The sequence below is a fragment of the Macaca mulatta genome, chromosome 19, assembly GCF_049350105.2.
Source record: "Macaca mulatta isolate MMU2019108-1 chromosome 19, T2T-MMU8v2.0, whole genome shotgun sequence".
In the NCBI taxonomy this organism is placed as follows: Eukaryota; Metazoa; Chordata; class Mammalia; order Primates; family Cercopithecidae; genus Macaca; species Macaca mulatta.
In genome coordinates, this window is record NC_133424.1 from 4441255 (window position 1) to 4460326 (window position 19072).

The following is a 19072-nucleotide window of genomic DNA, read 5'->3' on the forward strand; positions in this document are numbered from 1 at the left end:
TCAGGAGTTTGAGACCAGCCTGGCCAACATGGTGAAACCCCGTCTCTACTAAAAATACAAAAAAATTAGCCGGGCGTGGTGGTGCGCGCCTGTAATCCCAGCTACTCGGGAGGCTGAGGCAGGAGAATGGCTTGAACCTGGAAGGCAGAGGTTGCAGTGAGCTGAGATTGCACCACTGCACTCCAGCCTGGGTGACAGGAGACTCCATCTCAAAAAAAAAAAAAAAAAAAAAACCCAGAAAACAAAGTCAGTCCTCAAACTCCCAACCAGACCCCGGAACCCACAGAAAGGCAGACAAGCGGGTGGATGCTTATTACCCGATTTATTAGAGAGACCTCTAAAAAGACGGGGTGTGGTGGGGATGGGTGGGCGGGGAACCTGGGCTGCAAACCAGTGTTGTTTGGGGCCAGGAGTGGCTGTATGGTTTCAGAGGCGCCCACGGCTCTGGGTTTCAGGGACACAGCACCCTCGTCTCGGCCACGAGGCGCAGCGCTTTGGATTGTCACGCACCAGACCACAGGGCAGAGGAATGCAGTGGAATCCCCGGGGGGAGTTAAGACACACGAGGTTTGCAGTTTCGTTTTGTTTCAGAATCAGTTCAGCCATAAAAATGGGACTGGGGTGGGGACAGGAGGAGCGATTGACCACCGGAGACGAGGAGGAGGTGGTGGGCGCCTATCCTGGGGTGGGGACTGAGGGGCTGTGGAGACAGTACCATGGTGAAGGACCCCATGGCAACGGGAGTATTGCACTGAGCCAGGTTTCGGGGGAAGGGGGACATGTTGGGATGGCGTAGGGGGACAGAGCCTGGCAGGAGACACATGGAAGTTTCTGCCTTGTCAGTCTCAGAGAAAACGCCTTTTAGTCATTACAGTACAGGAATTTGGACACTGTCCACATTCTCAGTGGACGGCGGCCATCAGAGGTGACCCAGGAGGGGAAGTGGGCATTGGTCACCAAGGTATTTACAGACTTCTATCGTGGGGGACAGCGGGGTGGGTCCAGCGGCCTCCCTCGCGGGGGATCTGAGGGAGGCCGAGTTTGCTAAATATTATAAATAGGTCTTGCGGTCCTCCTGCCCCTGCCCCTCGGCACAGTCAGTGGGGCACTTCAGCCTCGGTTTACAGTTCTCTGAAAGGAACCAAAAAACACAACCAACAAAGTAGATCTCCAAAGGGGCCTTGGAGACAACACAAAAATGGAAATGTGGTATCCACAGAGGTTTGCAAATTTCTCCTGCAAGGGAGTGTTGGCCGGGCACTGGTATCATGTGACTCGCTCAGCGGAGGGAGGCTGCCCTGGACGTGGTGCTGCCCGCCCGGGACCACACCTGCTGCTCCGAGTCACCCCCACAGGCTCTCCACGTCTCTGGGCAGGGGGACTCGAGGGCTCCCTGGGAGGCTCAGTGTGGCCTCTGGGGGTGTGGGCCTTTGAGATGACGACCATGCCCCTGTCCCTGTTGGTCATCCAGGTCCCAGACACCCCTTCTGATTTCTGCCCCCGCCTCCCCGGGGGATGCCTGCCGGGTGTCCTTCGGAGAGATGGGGGAAGCTGATTGGTGGATGCCCGGTGCCAGCAGATGAGCACCAGGCTGTGAACTGGGGCCAAGGTGGCTTCCCGGGGCTGGACAGACCCTTCAAGCAGGCAGGGAGGACCCCACGCGGGCTGGTCCTGACGGGAGCTACGCGGGTAGCTGGTTCCCGAGGAGGGTGAGCCCCTCTCCTCGGCGGAGAGTGGAAGGGCTGCTCTCGTGGAGCGTGTCCTCGCTGAGGGCCTCGGGGATGGGGCCGGCTCCTCCACAGCAGGGCCCTTCCAGGCGCAGCGCGTGGGCTGTGCGGGAGGCCGACAGGATGTGAAGAGCGGGTGACGTGGCGTCGTACAGAGCTTGCAACAGACAAAACACAGAGCCCTGCCTGGGAGGTTCTGTGACCGTCTCAGACCCCACACCAGGCTCTGCCAGGGCTGGAGAGGAATTCTTCCCGAAGGTGCAGCTTCCACGCCAGCTCCTCCCATCCTGGGCACATCTTGGGAGTGGGGAACCCCACGGCCGTCACCAACAAGCCCCTCTCAGGGGTCCTGGGGAAGGGCAGGGTGGGCGACTGTGCCGAGCTCTCGACTCCAACCAGCACCCTCTGAGCGCAGCGGCCCCAGGAAGCTGCCCCAGGGCAGTCTGGGCTCAGTCCCACCACCGGGAGTGCTGCCCTCTTGGAGGGGGATGAGCCGGAAACAGTCTCTCCTCTCCTCGGAGACATCACGTCACTTAACCAAGAAAGAGGCCGCGGCACCCACGCCAGTCCTGAAGGAGACTCCTGTGGAGCCGCGCCTGGCCCCCTAGGCCGTGCCTCCAGGTGGAGGGGTCGGGGAGCCTGACCTTCCACCCTGAGCTGGTATCCTGTGGCCCAAGGCCCGGCCTCCCGCTCCGTCCGTCCGCGGAGTAAGCGTCTCTGTTGCCTGAGCCCTCCGTGCCAGTTGCCGAGTGGCCCACATCGGAAGAGAACGACAAGTCCCCAGCCCTGAGCTCCGCCAGAATGGGTAGTGGCCTGGGGGAGAGGAGGCCTGGGCCTCCAGCTGTGGTGGGTCTGGATCGGAGGCGCCAGAGGTTTTTGCTCAAGGGGCACCTGGAAGGTGGGTGTCAGGGCCCCACTGCGGCGGGAACACAGCTGCTGAGTGGCCGCAGTGCTTGGCAGGGCGAGGGCTGTCCCCACAGTCGATGCTCAGGCCAGATGTCCTGCACTGAGGCCCCCAAACCCAAGCTGAGGGCCGGAGGGTCCGCTTCCCAGGTGGACGGAGGCAGAGTGGCTTGGGACCCCAGCCGTCCCCTCTGCAGGCTGATGGGGCCCCTGGGGCTCAGGTCCCAGAGGCCACCGGGAACAGCCTGGCTCCCTCCTCAGGACACATGCAGGCACAGCAGAGAACCAGAGTGCAGTGGGCGGGGGCTCTTCTTCGTCTGGTTTGGGTTTTTGCTTTTTTGGTCTTTTACTAAAACAGCACACACGTGCTTCCGTCTCTGGGCCGAGTAAGGACTCAAATGCGATTTGCCGCTCGGGAGGGTCAGTCTCACTGGGGCAGGCTGCCGACAGGGCTGCCGGGGCCCTGGGAGGCTTGCTGGGGAGGGGTCCGGCCATCGGCATCCGTGCAGGGGGAGGATGAGGTCCAATGGGGTGGCGAGGCGGGCATCTCCCGAGCTCTGGGCCTCAGCAGGGTGGGCAGCGCCTCCAGGGGCGGCCGGAGCGAAAGTGGAGCTCGGCTCTGGGTTGGGGACTGCATAGAAATTACTGTAAGAGCAAGAGGACAAATGAAGGTGGGCGACGGGCGGGGCGAGGCCCACCCCAGGCCACCCGCCAGGCCCCCTGCCAGGGACTGGCTTCCTTGGGCCAACACAGGCCCTGAGACACTTACCCCACGGCCACCTCAGAGCCAGAGAGCCCAGGGTGGAGCTCTGGGCCACCTGTGCCCTCCCGCCCCAGGCCTCAGTCCCTGCCTGTCCCAGTGGCTGGGGACCACGCTCAGTAGGACCTTGGAGCCCACAGGGCCGGCGGGCGCACCTGGGCCGCACTTACTGTGTCGCTCTCGCCGTCGGAGGCCGGGGGGGCCTGGGCGCTATAGTGGAGTGGGGAGTACACCCAGCTCCTCTCATCGGTGGGCTGGCGGGTGGGCGCGCGTGCAGGAGGCGCAGAAGAGCAGGGTGCGAGGAGGCGCAAGAGAGGCAGAGGGAGGAAGGAAGAGACAGGAGAACATAAAAGAGGCGAATCCCCCACGGAGGACAAGGGGTGGCTCAGCCTGGCTGCCCTCTCTGACCCGGTGGACCTGCTCCCAACCTGGATGGGCCCGGGTCTCAGCTCAGCGTGGCAGGGCGGGGCGGGCGGCAGAAAGCGGTTAGTTCAGTCAAGGCAGGGCCTGAGACAGCAGGTGACAGAGCCGGCGGAAGCGGGTGGGGGTCACAACCTGGAGCACCGAGTGTTCCTCCTCCTCCTCCACAGCCCGGCCCCACCACAGCCCCCAATCCTGCCTATGCCATGGGCACCAGCGCACAGGCTCCTGGGGGCTCTCTGTGAGGGTCCTGGGAGGTCAGGGTGCCGGACGTACTTCCCAACCCAGAAGCCTTTCAGGACCTGAACACATGGCTGCCCGTGGGCAGGGCCAGCCCCCTCTGCCAGCACAGATGTGCTCGGGAGAGACTAAGGCTCAGACCCCCCACCCTGCAAGAGCCAGGAGACACCTTCCTGAGCAGCGGGGCAGAGGGAGGGCCAAGTTCAGGGCTAGGCACAGGCAGGGCCGTGTGCTGGGACACGGACATCTCTTCCCAGCTGTGCCTGCGTCAGGGGTCCCAGGTCTGGGTGGGATCTGGGGAGGGAGGAAGGGTGCGTTCCTCAAACACCTCCACCCCGCCCACTGAGGAGCCCCCGACCCCTCAAGCTCCCTCTGCTTCTCCTGCCCCCAGGCTGCTTCCTCAGGGCTCCAGCCTGGCCTCCCTGTCTTCTTGTTGCATCCTCTTCTCTCTTGGGCCTCTGTTACCCCCCCCAGCGTTCAACGCCCCTCCCAGCACAGACGACCTGTGAATTTCCACCAGGCCCGGCCTCAGCCTGAAGTGCCAGGCCTGAATACACAGCTGCCTGGCCACGTCCACCTGGCAGCCCTCGGCCCCTAAACTTATCACAGCCACAGCCCAGTCCGTCACCCCAAGACCCACTGCTTGTCCTTCCAGTCAGGACAGCACTGCCCACCCACTGCCCAGGCCAACCCATGCCTCCTTATCAGGCCTGCGCCCCTGCCTATGCCAGCTCCCAGCTCCCAGCCTGGGCCAGCAGGAGCCTCCCTCGAGCTCCAGGTGAGCCCAGGCCTCACCTGCAGAGGCACTGCTTCTCCCTGCCTCGCGTCCTGCCTCCATGCCCCCTCTAAAGGGCTCACTTCTGTGCTTACTCCACCCTGCCTGATCCTACAGCTCCCACCAGACCCCCGTTCCCGGCCCCTGGGCACCAAGGGCAGCGCGCTCCTACCCTGCGAGGCCGCCATCGCGGAGGACTGACTCCTGCACCGAGGGGCCGTGACCCCAGCGCAGGCCTTGCCCATTCCTCTGGGAGGATAGCAAATGTAGCCTGGAATTTCCGATGTGGGAACGGCAGGTCAGGTCCGCCCCTGCAATGTCCCTCGAGAGCCAGGTGTGGGAAGCCTGCGTGTGTGCTTGGTACTGATTTGGTGGCTGCACTGATGGCTCCCATGGGGACTTGAAAATGTGGGGCCAAAACAGGGTCCCCACCTGAGCCCTGAAAGAGCTGGTCCGCAGGGAGGAGGGTGGCAGCAGCCACTCAGAGCTGCTCTCTAGGAGGGGTGTCCTGGGCGGCACCGTGCACACAGCACCTGGGCAGGGACGATAGTACCCTTCTGCTACAGCGTTAGAAATGGGGGTACAGGCCAGGTGCAGGGGCTCATGCCTGTCATCCCAGCACTTTGGGAGGCCGAGGCAGGTGGATCACTTGAGGTCAGGAGTTCCAGACCAGCCTGACCAACATGGTGAAACCCCATCTCTACTAAAAATACAAAGATTAAGGCTGGGCGTGTTGGCTGATGCCTGAAATCCCAGCACTTTGGGAGGCCGAGGCAGGCGGATCCCCTGAGGTCAGGAGTTCGGGACCAGCCTGACCAACATGGTGAAACCCCATCTCTACTAAAAATACAAAAAATTATCAGGGCATGGTGGCAGGAGCCTGTAATCCCAGCTACTCGGGAGGCTGAGGCAGGAAAATTGCTTGAACCCAGGCGGCGGAGGTTGCAGTGAGCCGAGATTAAGCCACTGCATTCCAGCCTGGGCAACAGAGTAAAGCTCCGTCTCGAAAAAAAACAAACAAAAAACCCAAAATTAGCCAGGCGTGGTGGCAGGCGCCTTTATTCTCAGCTACTTAGGAAGCTGAGGCAGGAGAATCGCTTGTACCTGGGAGGTAGAGGTTGCAGTGAGCTGAGATCATGCCATTGCACTCCAGCCTGGGCGACAGAGCGAGACTCTATCTCAAAAAAGAAAAAAAAAAAAGGGCAGAACAGCTGGTTTCCTTGTCCTGCAGGAGTTGGGGGGACAGAGAGGGACCTCCTCAGCCACCAGCTGGGCAGAGAGGGGAAGTGGGGGGCAGTGGCAGCTGGGACCCAGAACCGGGTGACCCCAGGAAGACCAGAACCAAGGGCACAGCCTCTTCAGCACTCAGGCCTTGGGGTGCTTTGAACGGCTGCCCTGCCTCCCCTCTGGCCCCCACACTTCTGCTGTGCCTGCTGCCGAGACCACCCTCCCCACATCTGCCCTTTCAAACCAGGTGTTTTCCAAAGTCCAGGCACCCCCCTCTGTAGGCGGCCTCTGCGAACGGCTCCCTGCCTGTGGTGGGGTGACCGGCAGGGCCGCTGGGTCTCTCCAGTGCTCCCCCTCCCAGCAGGCCCCTCTGGGAAGCTCCCTGACGATCTCCGGGGCGTGGGTCTGCGGTGGCTGGCTTCCTGCTGGCTCTGTGGGACGGAGCTGCCTGGAGCAGCCAGGGAAGTGGTCTCCACCTCCCGGGGATCACTCCACAGTGCCTGGCACACAGCAGTGTTCAGACAGGTCTGCTGATGGGCGGGGAGTCAGGGCGGCCTCGGCGGGGGCTTTGTCTTGAGGAGACACTCTTGCTTTGGGTCTGCGCCCTGTTCTGGCTGTGCGGCGCTGGGCAGGTCTTTTAGCCTCTCTGGGCCCCTTGCTTATTGGTCATAATGACCACAGCAGGCCCTGAGGATCTCACGGCTACGTGGGGCCCATGTGGCGTCCCAGGGGGAACTCCTTGAGAGCTCGGGGATTTGGATTTTGACTAAACCGTGTGGTCTCCCAGGCTCCCAGGGGAGCTGAGGCCTCAGCACCTCCATCTGTGAGGTGGGTGCGGAGAGACCATCTCCTTCCCGTCTCCATGGCCCTGCAGTTCAGAGCCCGGCTCTGCAGCCACTCTGCTGACCTGTGCGACCTCCCCTATACAGTCAGGTAGGCCAGGGGAGCCAGGTCTATACGAGTGAGAAGCATCCACCCAAGACACCCTGACATGGGAGGGCTAGGTCCAGGGGCAGAGAGGGGCTGGTTGGGGTCCGGCCGGGGTCCGAGGCAGACCCTAGGCCTCAGCTGTGCACGTGGCGATGGTGCTGCCCTATGGAGTGCCCGGTTCGACTTGGGGCTGAGTGACATTCCCAGTGGTGCACCCAGCCCAGCACTCGGTCCGGGGCCAGCGTCGCTGACCTCAACCACGGCCGTCATTTCCCCAAAGCCCTTCTGGAAAACAACGGATGTCAGACACTGAGCTTCCGGCCGGGGACCTGCAGCTCCCTGCTGCCCGAGGGGCACCGCCCCTTCTCCCCAGGGTGGCCGGCTGCGGTCACTTACAGTCCCTGAGGCGCTCAGCGTCATGGCCCGCAGTCGGCGATGGTGGGGAGAGTAAATCCAGTACCTCCCATCCGTGAACTGGACGGGGCAGGCCGGGCGGGCCAGAGGAGGAAGGAAAACAGAGGATAGCGGATGAGGCGGCTACCCCCGTGGTCGGGTGGGAGAGGTGGAGGGAGGCAGCGGGGAGCGGGTGGGCACAGCTGACTGCCAAGCAGAAGGTGGGGGGTGCCAGGGTGGGACCGAGGACCCTTCTCCCTTCTCCGCTGCCCACCCAGCAGGGCATCAGCACACAGACACACAGCAGGACGTGGCCCCCAGGGCCCCCGTACCATCCAGAGACCAGGACACGCACGAACCAGTCCTGGGGAAAGGGGTGACGACATGGGGTGGCTGGGGGCACAAGCACGCGGCCCGTCCCTCCCTTCTCCAGGGCCAGGTCGGGGCATGGGGACCCCAGAGACGCCACTGGAGACAGAGCAGGGAGGTTAGTTATGAAGCAGCCAGTAGGTGCCCGCAAAACAGGCCCTGAGGCCTGGCGCCTGTGCCCAGCCCACCTTCCCAGGAGGGTAAGAACAAACCATCTGGGAAGTGGGCCGCAGCCTCCAGCCCTCCCTGTGACCTGGGGCTGCCTGACCTGAGTGGGACCACTGGGGAGTGGAGACGCTACCTAGATACCCCAGGCCTTGCTGGTTGCCCGGCAGCTGTCTCACCCAGACCCTGGCAAGGGGGAGCAGGGATCCCAGGTCCGGGCAGACTCAGCCCTGCCCAGTAGCAGTCATGAGTCCCCAGCCCACAGCGTGGGAGCGTGAAGCCCTCCTGCCACTGCCCAGTCCCCTGGTCCTCCTCAAGGATGAGCCCACCTGGCCACGCCCATGGCGACAGGGAGAAGGTCCAGACAGGCCTGGTCTGGAGGAGATTCTCACTCCGTGGGGTTAGACCAGGAAGAGAAGGTGGGTGTGAACGTGGCTGGTGGGTGCGTGTAGGCGTGTCGTGAGAGTGCTGGCTGGTGAGAAAGCATGTGGGTGGGTCGACAGAGCACACTCACGTGCCTGTGTGTGGCTGTGTGTACACGGTGTGCACACAGTGGAGCGTGTGTGAGAGAGTCTGGTTGACGAGCCGGTGGCAAGAAGAGCCTGGGGCACTTACAAAGTAGATGTCAGTGGCGGGCGTGTCCTCCTCGTCCGAGGCCTGGCTGGCGGGTGCGCCCTCCTCGTCCGAGGCCTGGCTGGCAGTTTCTGCTTCAACAGCGGCAGTGGCACCGGCCATGGAAGCCTCCACCCTGGGGACAGGGATAGACAGAGGGTCTTGACCCTCAGCCCCTACACAGAGGCTCCCTGCGCCCCCACACTCAGGATCCAGGCAGGGGCTTCACACGGTCATCACTGAGACGAAATCCCAAACAGCTGATCACAGGCCACACGCTCCTGCGCCGAAAACCCAGACAGCTGATCACAGGCCACACGCTCCTGTGCCAAAAACCCAGACAGCTGATCACAGGCCACACGCTCCTGCGCCAAAAACCCAGGCAGCTGACCACAGGCCACGCGCTCCTGTGCCTGCCATTTAACGCAAATCAGAACAAACCTCCCAAGAAGCCCCCAAATGCTGACCCTAGGAGTGACCTGCCAGCCCACTGACAGCGTGGCCCTGCTACTCCCAGCTCAGACACACACACCTGTGGGCAGGTGCTGGCCTCACCCTCACCAGCTGTGCCACCCTGGGAGGGCCGGTTCCTCCTCTGAATTTCAGTTTCCTCATCTGTAAAGTGGGGAGAGATGGCACCTAGCCACTGGGATCAGAGCTTCTTTCTTCTTTATTGATGTGTTTGAGACAAGCTCTCGTTCCATCAGCCAGGCTGGCATGCAGTGGTGTAATCACGGCTCACTGCAGCCTCCACCTCCTGGCTCAAGCGATCCTCCAACCTTGGCCTCCCAAGTAGTTGAGACTATAGGTGTGTACTGCTACGCCCAACAAATTTTTTTTTTTTATTCTGTAGCGATGGGGTCTCACTATGTTGCCCAGGCAGGTCTCCAACTTGTGGGGTCAAGCAACCCTCCCGCCTCAGCCTCCTTTAGGAGGGATCACAGATGGGAGCCCCCAAGCCCAGCCTCTCTCTCCTTTTCACTGAGCACTTACTACATGCCAGGGCCGGCTCCTGTGATTAACCCACTGAGTCTATCAGGGGGGATGCAGAGGGTGCGGCTACTGCTGTGTTGCATTTGCGGAAATGGAGGCACAGAGAGGAGGTGAGGAACGGCCTTGGCCTTGGCTATGGCCACACGGTGCACAGTGTTCATCCCATGAATGAGGGTAAACACGCCCTCCTGCCACATTGGAGGTTCAGTTCCTTTTAGCAAAGCCTGAAATTTCATGGTGCGAGGTTTGGCAATGGCAAGGAGCTGACAGTGGCAGGAGCACCGGGTGGAAGATAAACCCTCAGGGCTTTATTTTTCGGTCTGTGCTGCTGTGAGTGCTAAAAAAGCTCTCTTGGAACAAAAATAAAAAAAGCATCTCATGCAAAAATCATTAAAAAGGCAGGAAGAATCTGGTAACAATGCAAGCATGGGATTACACACACCAGACAGATGACAAAAAAGTAAAGACAGGCCGGGCGTCAAGCCTGTAATCCCAGCACTTTGGGAGGCCGAGGCAGGCAGATCACGAGGTCAGGAGATCGAGACCATCCTGGCTAACACAGTGAAACCCCGTCTCTACTAAAAAATACAAAAAATTAGCCGGGCCTGGTGGGAGGCTGAGGCAGGAGAATCACTTGAACCCAGGAGGCAGAGGTTGCAGCGAGCCGAGTTCACGCCATTGCTCTCCAGCCTGGGAGACAGAGCAAGACCCTGTCTCAAAAAAAAAAAAAAAGGCCGGGCCCGGTGGCTCACGCCTGTAATCCCAGCACTTTGGGAGGCCTAGGTGGATGGATCACGAGGTCAGGAGATCAAGACCATCCTGCCTAACACAGTGAAACCCCATCTCTACTAAAAATACAAAAAATTAGCTGGGTGTGGTGGCGGGCGCCTGTAGTCCCAGCTACTCAGGAGGATGAGGCAGGAGAATGGCTTGAACCCGGGAGGCGGAGCTTGCAGTGACCCGAGATTGTGCCACTGCACTCCAGACTGGGTGACAGACCAAGACTCCACCTCAAAAAAAAAAAAAAAAAAACCACGAAAAAGTAAAGACACGCAGGGGCCAGCCCGGGGCTCACACCTGTCATCCCAGCATTGTGGGAGGTCGAGGCAGGAGAATCACCTGAAGTCAAGAATTCGAGACCAGCCTGGTCAATATGGTGAAACCCCACCTCTACTAAAAATACAAAAAAATAAGCTGGGCGTGGTGGTGAGCGCCTGTAATCCCAGCTACTCAGGAGGCTGAGGCAGGAGATTCGCTTGAGCCCAGGAGGTAGAGGTTGCAGCGAGCTGAAATCACGCCACTGCACTCCAGCCTGGGCAACAGAGCAAGACTCTGTCTCAAAGAAAATAACAGCAGGTGACGCCATATCCCCAAAAGGGCCACAACCATTGTGTCCTACGTTTTTTAAAACATAGATACTTCTTTTAAACCTCTTTTTTCAAATCAAAACTCAATAAAATTAATCCCAGCATTCTGGGAGGCCAAGGTGGGCAGATCACTTCAGATCAGGAGTTTTTTTTTTTTTTTTGAGGCAGAGTCTTGCTCTGTTGCCCAGGCTGGAGTGCAGTGGCACGATCTCGGCCACGCCCGACTAATTTTTGCTATTTTTCAGTAGAGATGGGGTTTCACCGTGTTAGCCAGGATGGTCTTGATCTCCTGACTTCGTGATCCGCCTGCCTCAGCCTCCCAAAGTGCTGGGATTACAGGCGTGAGTCACCGTGCCCGGCTGAGGTCATGAGTTTGAGACCAGCCTGCCCAGCTGGGTGATGGGAGAAACCCTGTCTCTACTGAAACACACAAAAAAATTAGCCAGGTGTGGTGGTGGGCACCTGTAGTCCCAGCTATTCGGGAGGCTAAGGCAGGAGAATCACTTGAACCCAGGAGGTGGAGGCTGTAGTGAGCCAAGATAAAGCCACTGCCCCCCAGCCTGGGCAACAGAGCAATATTCTGTCTCACAAAAAAAATAAAAATAGGCCGGGCGCGGTGGCTCAAGCCTGTAATCCCAGCACTTTGGGAGGCCGAAACGGGCAGATCACGAGGTCAGGAGATCAAGACCATCCTGGCTAACATGGTGAAACCCCGTCTCTACTAAAAAATACAAAAAGCTAGCCGGGCGAGGTGGCGGGCGCCTGTAGTTCCAGCTACTCGGGAGGCTGAGGCAGAAGAATGGCGTAAACCCGGGAGGCAGAGCTTGCAGTGAGCTAAGATTGTGCCACTGCACCCCAGCCTGGGTGACAGAGCAAGATACTGTCTCAAAAAAAATTAAAAATAAATAAAAATAAAGAAATTAAAATTAAAAATAAAACAAAATAAATACTAAAAAGGTAAAAAAAAATTCATTAAACGCTTGGAGGTTCAGAGATGTTCTTATACAGCCCTTAACCCAGGGTCTCTTGCCTCGGCCCTGTGGATACTGGAACCAGGTCCTTCTCTGGGGTGAGGCCATCCCGGGCACTGCAGGCTAATGCTGAGCAGCGTCCCTGGCCACCACTCACTGCCACAAATGCCCCCAGGCATTGCCCAGTTTCCCCTGGGGGCCAGGATCACCTCGGCTAGTGAAGAACCACTCTCTTCAATCAAAAAATAACCTTATGGGAAAATCCACTGTCTGCGGATACAACCCAGTAAGAAAGAACGGCTTCAGGACGAAACCTCGGGATGCTCTTGGCTCCTTCTGGCCCGCAGGGGGAGGGCACCCCGATCTCCCACCAAGCCAGGCTCACCCTGCGTCCTCCTCTTTGGGGACCACGATCTCCACACTGCACGCAGGCTCCACCTGCACTGTAATCTGCTGCAGGTCCTCTTCTGCGGGCGGCTCCTCCTGCGGCCTGCAGGCAATGGGAGGTTGTGTCTCAGTTTCCCTCCTTGCTTCCCCCCGTTCTACCCCCAGGAGTGCCCAGTGAACTCCAGGGCCAGTCCCAGAGGGGAGTTGGGAGCCTCCTGCTTGGGCCTGGTCTTTCTGGCTGTCACTCCCAGCCGGGGGACTGTCCACCTGGGTCCCTTGGTGACTGTGGTGCTGGCAGGGCCTGGGGTGTAGCAGGTTCTGGGGGCGTATGAGCGAATGGCAGCCCCGACCAGCTTGCGTGCCACAGACGCTGCCCACCGCCTGGGGGTGCCTGCACCTGGCAGCTGAGGCCTGACACAGGTGAATCAGCATCCCAGCAGCCGGGCCTGGCTGTGTAGCCTCTCCAAATGGCACGCTGGACCAAGGGGAGGGCCACATCCCACCCATGGCACCAAGGGGTTTCTTTCATCAGGCGGCAATGATTAAAACACCGTTAAGGAAAGCAACACCTCGCCACTGCCCCGGTGTTCACAAGAGCGAGACCCCGGGAACCTCACAAATGTCCCCAAGGGCTGGGCATTAAAGCCAGGTGCAGTCCATGGGATGGAAGGACGGCACGCAGGCGTGACAGGAACGGTGCACACCCGCCCAAGATCCCCGTCAGTCGAGTGACAACAGCAAGATGTGGGCGGCACGCACGGGTGTGCCCACTGGTGTGAAAATAAAAGAGGAACAAAAGTCTGGTGCACGTCTGCTGTGTTCCCAGAAAGTATCTGCCAAGAGACAAAACCCACAGTCCCAGTGGTTGCTCCTGGGGAGGAGACCGGCCTTGGGCAGGAGGGGAGCATTTCACGATGTTCCCGCTGTATCGTAAGTTAAAAAAAACTTGACCGGGCGCGGTGGCTCAAGCCTGTAATCCCAGCACTTTGGGAGGCCAAGACGGGTGGATCACGAGGTCAGGAGATCGAGACCATCCTGGCTAACACGGTGAAACCCCATCTCTACTAAAAAATACAAAAAAAAAAAACAAAAAAAAACTAGCGGGGCGAGGTGGCGGGCGCCTGTAGTCCCAGCTACTCAGGAGGCTGAGGCAGGAGAATGGCGTAAACCCGGGAGGTGGAGCTTGCAGTGAGCTGAGATCCGGCCACTGCACCCCAGCCTGGGCGACAGAGCAAGACTCCGTCTCAAAAAAAAAAAAAAAAAAAAAAAAAACTTAATAGAAGAAGAAAAAGAAGGATCCAACAGGCCACAGCTGTCCCAGGGTGTAAGAAAAACAAAGTGGCTCCAAGATTGTGTGCAGTGCTAAGGCCGAGTGCTGGAACCTTAAATCTGTTCCCAGAAAAGGCCGGGTGCGGTGGCTCAAGCCTGTAATCCCAGCACTTTGGGAGGCCGAGACGGGTGGATCACGAGGTCAGGAGATCGAGACCATCCTGGCTAACACGGTGAAACCCCGTCTCTGCTAAAAAATACAAAAAACTAGCCGGGCGAGGTGGTGGGCGCCTGTAGTCCCAGCTACTCGGGAGGCTGAGGCAGGAGAATGGCGTGAACCCGGGAAGCGGAGTTTGCAGTGAGCCGAGATCACGCCACTGCACTCCAGCCTGGGCGACAGAGCGAGACTCCCTCTCAAAAAAAAAAAAAAAAAAAAAATCTGTTCCCAGGAAAGAATGGGCAGAGAGCACGGACTGGGGGGCAGGAATGGGCTGGGGAGCGGGAATGGGAGCGGGAATGGGAGCTGGGAGCTATGCAGGAGGAGCTGGTGAGACCCAGGGAGGGAAGGGGGCAGGGTCTCACCTGCCATCCTGTCCGGAGGACTGTGTGCGCCGCCTGTAGAGACACAGCAAACAGGTGACACCCAGAAAGAGGATGGCCCGCCTGCTCAGTCTACCTGCCCTGCCTATCCGCCTGCCTCCCTGGCAGCCCCGCCCACCTGTACAGATGCCCCTCCCTCCTACACATCGGATGCCCTCCTCTTCTGTACATAGAATGCCCCACCCACATGCGCAGCGAATGCTCCGCCCACATGCACAGCAGATGCCCCACCCTTCTGTACATAGGATGCTCCGCCCACATGCGCAGCAGATGCCCCACCCTTCTGTAAATAGGATGCCCCACCCTTCTGTAAATAGGATGCCCCACCCTTCTGTAAATAGGATGCCCCGCCCTTCTGTACATAGGATGCCCCGCCCACATGCACAGCAGATGCCTCACTCTTCTGTACGTAGGATGCTCCACCCACATGCGCAGCGGATGCCCCGCCCACGTGTACAGCGGAGGCCCCGCCCACGTGCACAGCGGATGCCTCCGCCCACCTGTACCGAGGTTGCTCCGAAGTCTCCGAGGGGGACCGCTCAGGAATGGAGAGGGATGTGGATGACAGAGTGGTGGCAATGGAAGCTGTAGTGGCTTCTTCAAAAGAAGGTGGCGTGCAGGGCAGAAGGTCAGGCCGGCCTGTGGGGAGAGGACTGTGGGTACCTTGCGGAGCCTCCAGGCCCCCAAACACACACAGTGGATTCTCCCTGAGGCTTGGCTCACCCTGGGAACCCATGCCCAGTGCCCGCCCGCCTCCTGGACATGCCCACCTCCCCACACGGCAGGGAAGGACGACTTTCCCCTTCACACGAAGGCTTCTGACCGCTCTCAAAATAGAATCCACAGCCCTACACAGCCCAGAGGGCCCTGTGCAGCCTGGCCCGTCACCTCCCTACCCTCTCTCCCCACCCTCTTCCCCTCCCCACTGCTCTCTTCCCCTCTCCCTCTCTTCCCCTCCCTGCTGTTGGCTCCTTGCTGTTCCCCCAGCAGTGTGGTCCTGCCCCAGGACCCTTGCATGGCTATGTCAATTCCTTCATTCTGTCCCCTGCCCTCCCTGACATCAGGCGTAGCCTGGGGGCTGCATGCTTTCGATGGCATCCTGGTGCGCCTCAGATAACAGTGACAGTGAGAGAAGGCGGGAGCTGTCACCACCCCACCCAGTGGAGCCTTCTACACTCAGCTCTCCCTGGGCCCTTCCCTGGGGCCGTCCCAGAAGCCCCCAGTCCCTGGGCAGGAGGTTCTGCAGATCGTAGATCCGGAGGGGAAGGCTGAGTGATGAGTACTCAGGATGAGGCGGCGCCCCACCCACTGGGCTGCTGCTGACACACCCTGGAGCCCCCACAGGCGCACTCTGCCTTCTGCCCCTCACCTTCGTCCTCCAGCGTGGGGTAGCTGCGGGCCCCCCGCAGGTCGTACTGGGCCTCCTCCCGCTCGCTGGGGATTTGGCTGGCCGAGAAGGCAGCTGTGGGCCCCAGGGGTTTCACAGCCAGCAGGGCTCCGCCGCGCCCCTTCTTGGAGGGCGAGGACTTCAGGGCTGCAGGGGAGGGTGGGTGTTGGCGCTTGGGGTTGCTGGGGGCTCATAGCAAAGCCCAGACGGCCGCTGCCCGAATATACCCGTGTCCCTGAGACCCACCAGGCCCCTGCCCATCCCTGAGGCCGGGAAGCAGCCAAGCCTCTTGGTGGAAAACCGAGCTCTGCCCGGGGAGGGACTGAGAGCCTGAGTTGCCTGTCCTGCCCACCCGACCGTCTCTATGACACACACTGGGACCCTGGCACAGTGCCTGCCCCTCCCGGGGTCCTGCAGACCTGTGACTCCCGTCTATCCAGCTGGCCAGGGATGCCTGCAGGCTTTATCCCCTTCCATGTGTGGCCCAGCCCGGGCAGGGCCCCCATTTTCAGATGGACACTGACAGTCTTAGACAGCACCAGGTATTGTGGTTAGAGAAGCCAATGGTTCAGCATGTAGGGCCTGAGCCCAGATCCAGGCTCGCCCGCTGGCTGTGTGGCTCAGTCTCTCTGGGCCCCGTTGGCCGATCTCAGCAGTGGGGTGTGGTGCAGCAGGTGATGCCCACACAGGGCCGAGCCTGTCCTCAGTGTTGTGCGAGCTCTGCCTCCTCACCAAGCTCTTGTGACCTCTGCCCCCAGAATGACCCACACAGCTCCTGGTAAACAGTAGGTGCTCAGTTTGCCTTGTGCAGCTTCCTACAGTCGCCAAAGGCTGGCAAACAGCCCTGGATGACTGGGAATGATCCTGTGGCATCAGTCCCAGAGGGTGGGGTGCGGGGACAGGCTCGACAGCCAGCTCTCTGGAGACAGATCCCGATGCGTGGTGTCTGCCAATTCCCACGGTGTCAATGAGAGGGGGTCCCTGGCCTCGGGGCCGGGAGCAGGTGTGCAGGCTGGGAAGAGCAGCCTGACTGCAAGTGCTGGGCACTGGTGTGCCTGTCCCTGCTGTCTCCCAGGAGCAACCCCGTGGGTGCGGACCCGCAGATCATTCATGCCCACCCGACACTTCCCAAGCACCTGTGTGTGCCAGGCCTGTGCAGGATGCTGGGGAGCCCGAGAGCCTTCTAGTGGGGAGGGTGGCTGAGAAACAGACCCCAGGGAGGAACCCGTCTGGCAGCAGGTGGGCCACGGGCTGAGCTCTGTGCGGGGGCCTGGAACCCTGAGTCTGCGTCCAGATGCTACAGTGGCCCATGAGGGGAAGCTGAGCCCTGAGAAATGGGGACCTCCCCCGGGTACCCTGTGGGTGAACCCTGAGTCCCCACCTTCCCCACCATTGTTTGCCCTGTGACCTCCCTGGCCACGCCCTGCTATGCCAGCCTCCTGGGTTCCCCTGCCCAGGATGCGTTTCCGTGGTGATGGTGATGCTGTCGGAGCCCCACACACTGAGCTGCCTGCTGGGCCAGGCCCGCCCATCCCATATATCAACACTGTACTCTCACAGTGCTGTGCCAATGGGGAAACCGAGGCACAGAGGGAAGTGCCTGTTCAAGGCCACAAGGCAGGACGAGGCCAGGCCAGGATTCAGGATTCAGGCTCCAGCGGTGGCTCCTGTGCAGAGCAAATGTCCCGACTATCCTGCCTCTGGATGAGGCCCGGTCTGAGGGGGACACAGGGGCTCTGGGTTTACTGCCTCCCCCAGAGTCCCTCCCGCCCCACGGGGCTCTCGGCCTCCCCCGAGGTCCCTCCCACCTCGCGGGGCTCAGGTGGCTTACAGGAGTTCTTCCGAAAGACTGTGTTGCTCATGAACTTGAAAAAGCGCTCGGCATAGAAGCTGGGGCGGTGGACAGACACCGTATCCTGGAAGAGAGTTGGGGGTGCCCGGGGGCAGAGGGCGCATCAACCAACAGCTGGAGACAGCCCTGGACAGACGCTGTATGTGTGCGGGGGGCACCTTCTGTGTGAAAAGGCTCGAGATGGGTCCATGGTGCTGTGGCTTCCTGGGAGGGGCTCACGGAACAGGGGACAGTGGCTCCCTCTGGGGAGGGAGACTGGGTGCCCGGGAATGGGTAGAAGCTTTTCCGCCAGAGACCTATTCGCATTTTTGACTTTTTCAACCAGCTATGAATAAAGTATTCCGGCCAGGCGCAGTGGCCCACATGGACTTGTAGGGGAGGCTGAGGTAGGATGGTCTGGCTGGGGCCCTGCTGGGATGTGACCCTTGGCCTCCCAGAATGCAGCCTCCTTTCCTAGCCTCCTTGGGTGAGGAGTGGCCACGTACCAGGACTGTGAATGACTCCACCCTCGAAGGCTGCAGTGGGAGGCGGTGCCCGGCCACTGTGGGCCGGGGGACAAGGACAACCCCAGCGATGTAGGGTGGCAGCACAGGACACCCTGGCCAGCCTCGTCAGAGCAAGACAGCACTCCTATCTGCCCTAGGCTCGGGTTCTGGGCCTTGGCAAGGTCTAAGACATCCCCAGAGGCCTCTGCTGGCCGCCACCCTGACATGCTCAATGCTTGTTCTGGAAGCTCCTGCCTGGACCTTCTACACACTCTTGAAAAATGGGGGTGCCTGTTGGGATCTTGGATTCTACAGGCTGTTAGTTAGTCCTCAATGCTCGGCCCCAGGAGGTAGTCTGCGTTTGGGGAGTGATGGATGGGAGGAAGGCCAGGACGACCGACAGGAGGACAGAGAAAGGATGGGAGGAGGGGTGCAGGCGCTCACCCCATCATGGACGAGGGCCTTCCAGGTGTGCTCCAGCTTCTTGATGAACCTGTGGAGAGAGCGCCCGGAGTGACAGCTGACATCAGCCAAGCCCATGCCAGGCCGCCTCACTCAGGGGCCACTGTGCACCCCCGAGGACACTGGGCCATGGCCTTGAGCAATCGTGGCTGTCAAAACTCAGGGTGGCAGGCGCTCCTGGCAGGCAGTGGGTGGAGGCTCTCTGCTTAGTACCCTGCAGTGCCCAGGACGGCCCCACTCCAGAGAACCATCTGGTCCCAATGTCCATAGTACCGAGAGAGTGACCCTGTCTTTCAACATTCTAGAGCCCCAGCCAAGCACGGTAGCTCACACCTGTAATCCCAGCACTTTGGGAGGCCAAGGTAGGTGGATCACCTGAAGTCAGGAGTTCGAGACCATCCTGGCCAACATGGTGAAACCCCGTCTCTACTAAAAATACAAAAATTAGCCAGGCATGGTGGCACGTGCCAGTAATCCCAGCTACTCGGGAGGCTGAGGCGGAAGAATAGGGTCGACTCAGAAGGCGGAAGCTGCAGTGAGCCAAGATCGCACCACTGCTCTTCAGCCTGAGTGACAGAGCGAGACTTTGTCTCAAAACAAACAAATGAAAAACCAAAAAACAAATATTCTCAAACCCACTCCTTGGATTTTCTTTTTTCTTTTTTTTTTTGAGACAGGGTCTTGCTCTGTCACCCAGCCTGGAGTGCAGCACGGCCATCATAGCTCACTGCTGCAGCCCTGAACTCCTGGGCCCAAGGAATCCTCCTGCCTCGGCCTC

At 60.1% G+C, this 19072-nt stretch overlaps 1 protein-coding gene across 50 annotated transcripts in view; it reads right to left on the reverse strand.

The window, feature by feature from the left end:
- Positions 1–303: 303 nt before the first annotated feature.
- The window catches only part of PIP5K1C (phosphatidylinositol-4-phosphate 5-kinase type 1 gamma), a 67910-nt gene continuing 49141 nt past the window's right edge, over positions 304–19072 (reverse strand). For 8 of the 50 annotated variants that reach the window (XM_077978987.1, XM_015122466.3, XM_077978954.1 and 5 more), the window contains 9 exons: positions 18277–18325; positions 17327–17411; positions 15478–15642; positions 14609–14747; positions 14091–14123; positions 12238–12342; positions 8525–8657; positions 3561–3644; positions 304–3275 (listed from right to left, as the gene is read on the reverse strand). In XM_077978987.1, the coding sequence (XP_077835113.1) occupies positions 3273–3275; positions 3561–3644; positions 8525–8657; positions 12238–12342; positions 14091–14123; positions 14609–14747; positions 15478–15642; positions 17327–17411; positions 18277–18325 (796 nt within the window). In that variant the 3' untranslated portion in view covers positions 304–3272. Of the gene's footprint in view, positions 3276–3560; positions 3645–5996; positions 7457–7519; positions 7844–8524; positions 8726–12210; positions 12376–14090; positions 14344–14387; positions 14748–15477; positions 15643–17326; positions 17412–18276; positions 18326–19072 lie in introns of those variants that run through there. The other 42 variants (XM_077978985.1, XM_015122465.3, XM_077978961.1 and 39 more) reach the window with 21 other exon arrangements.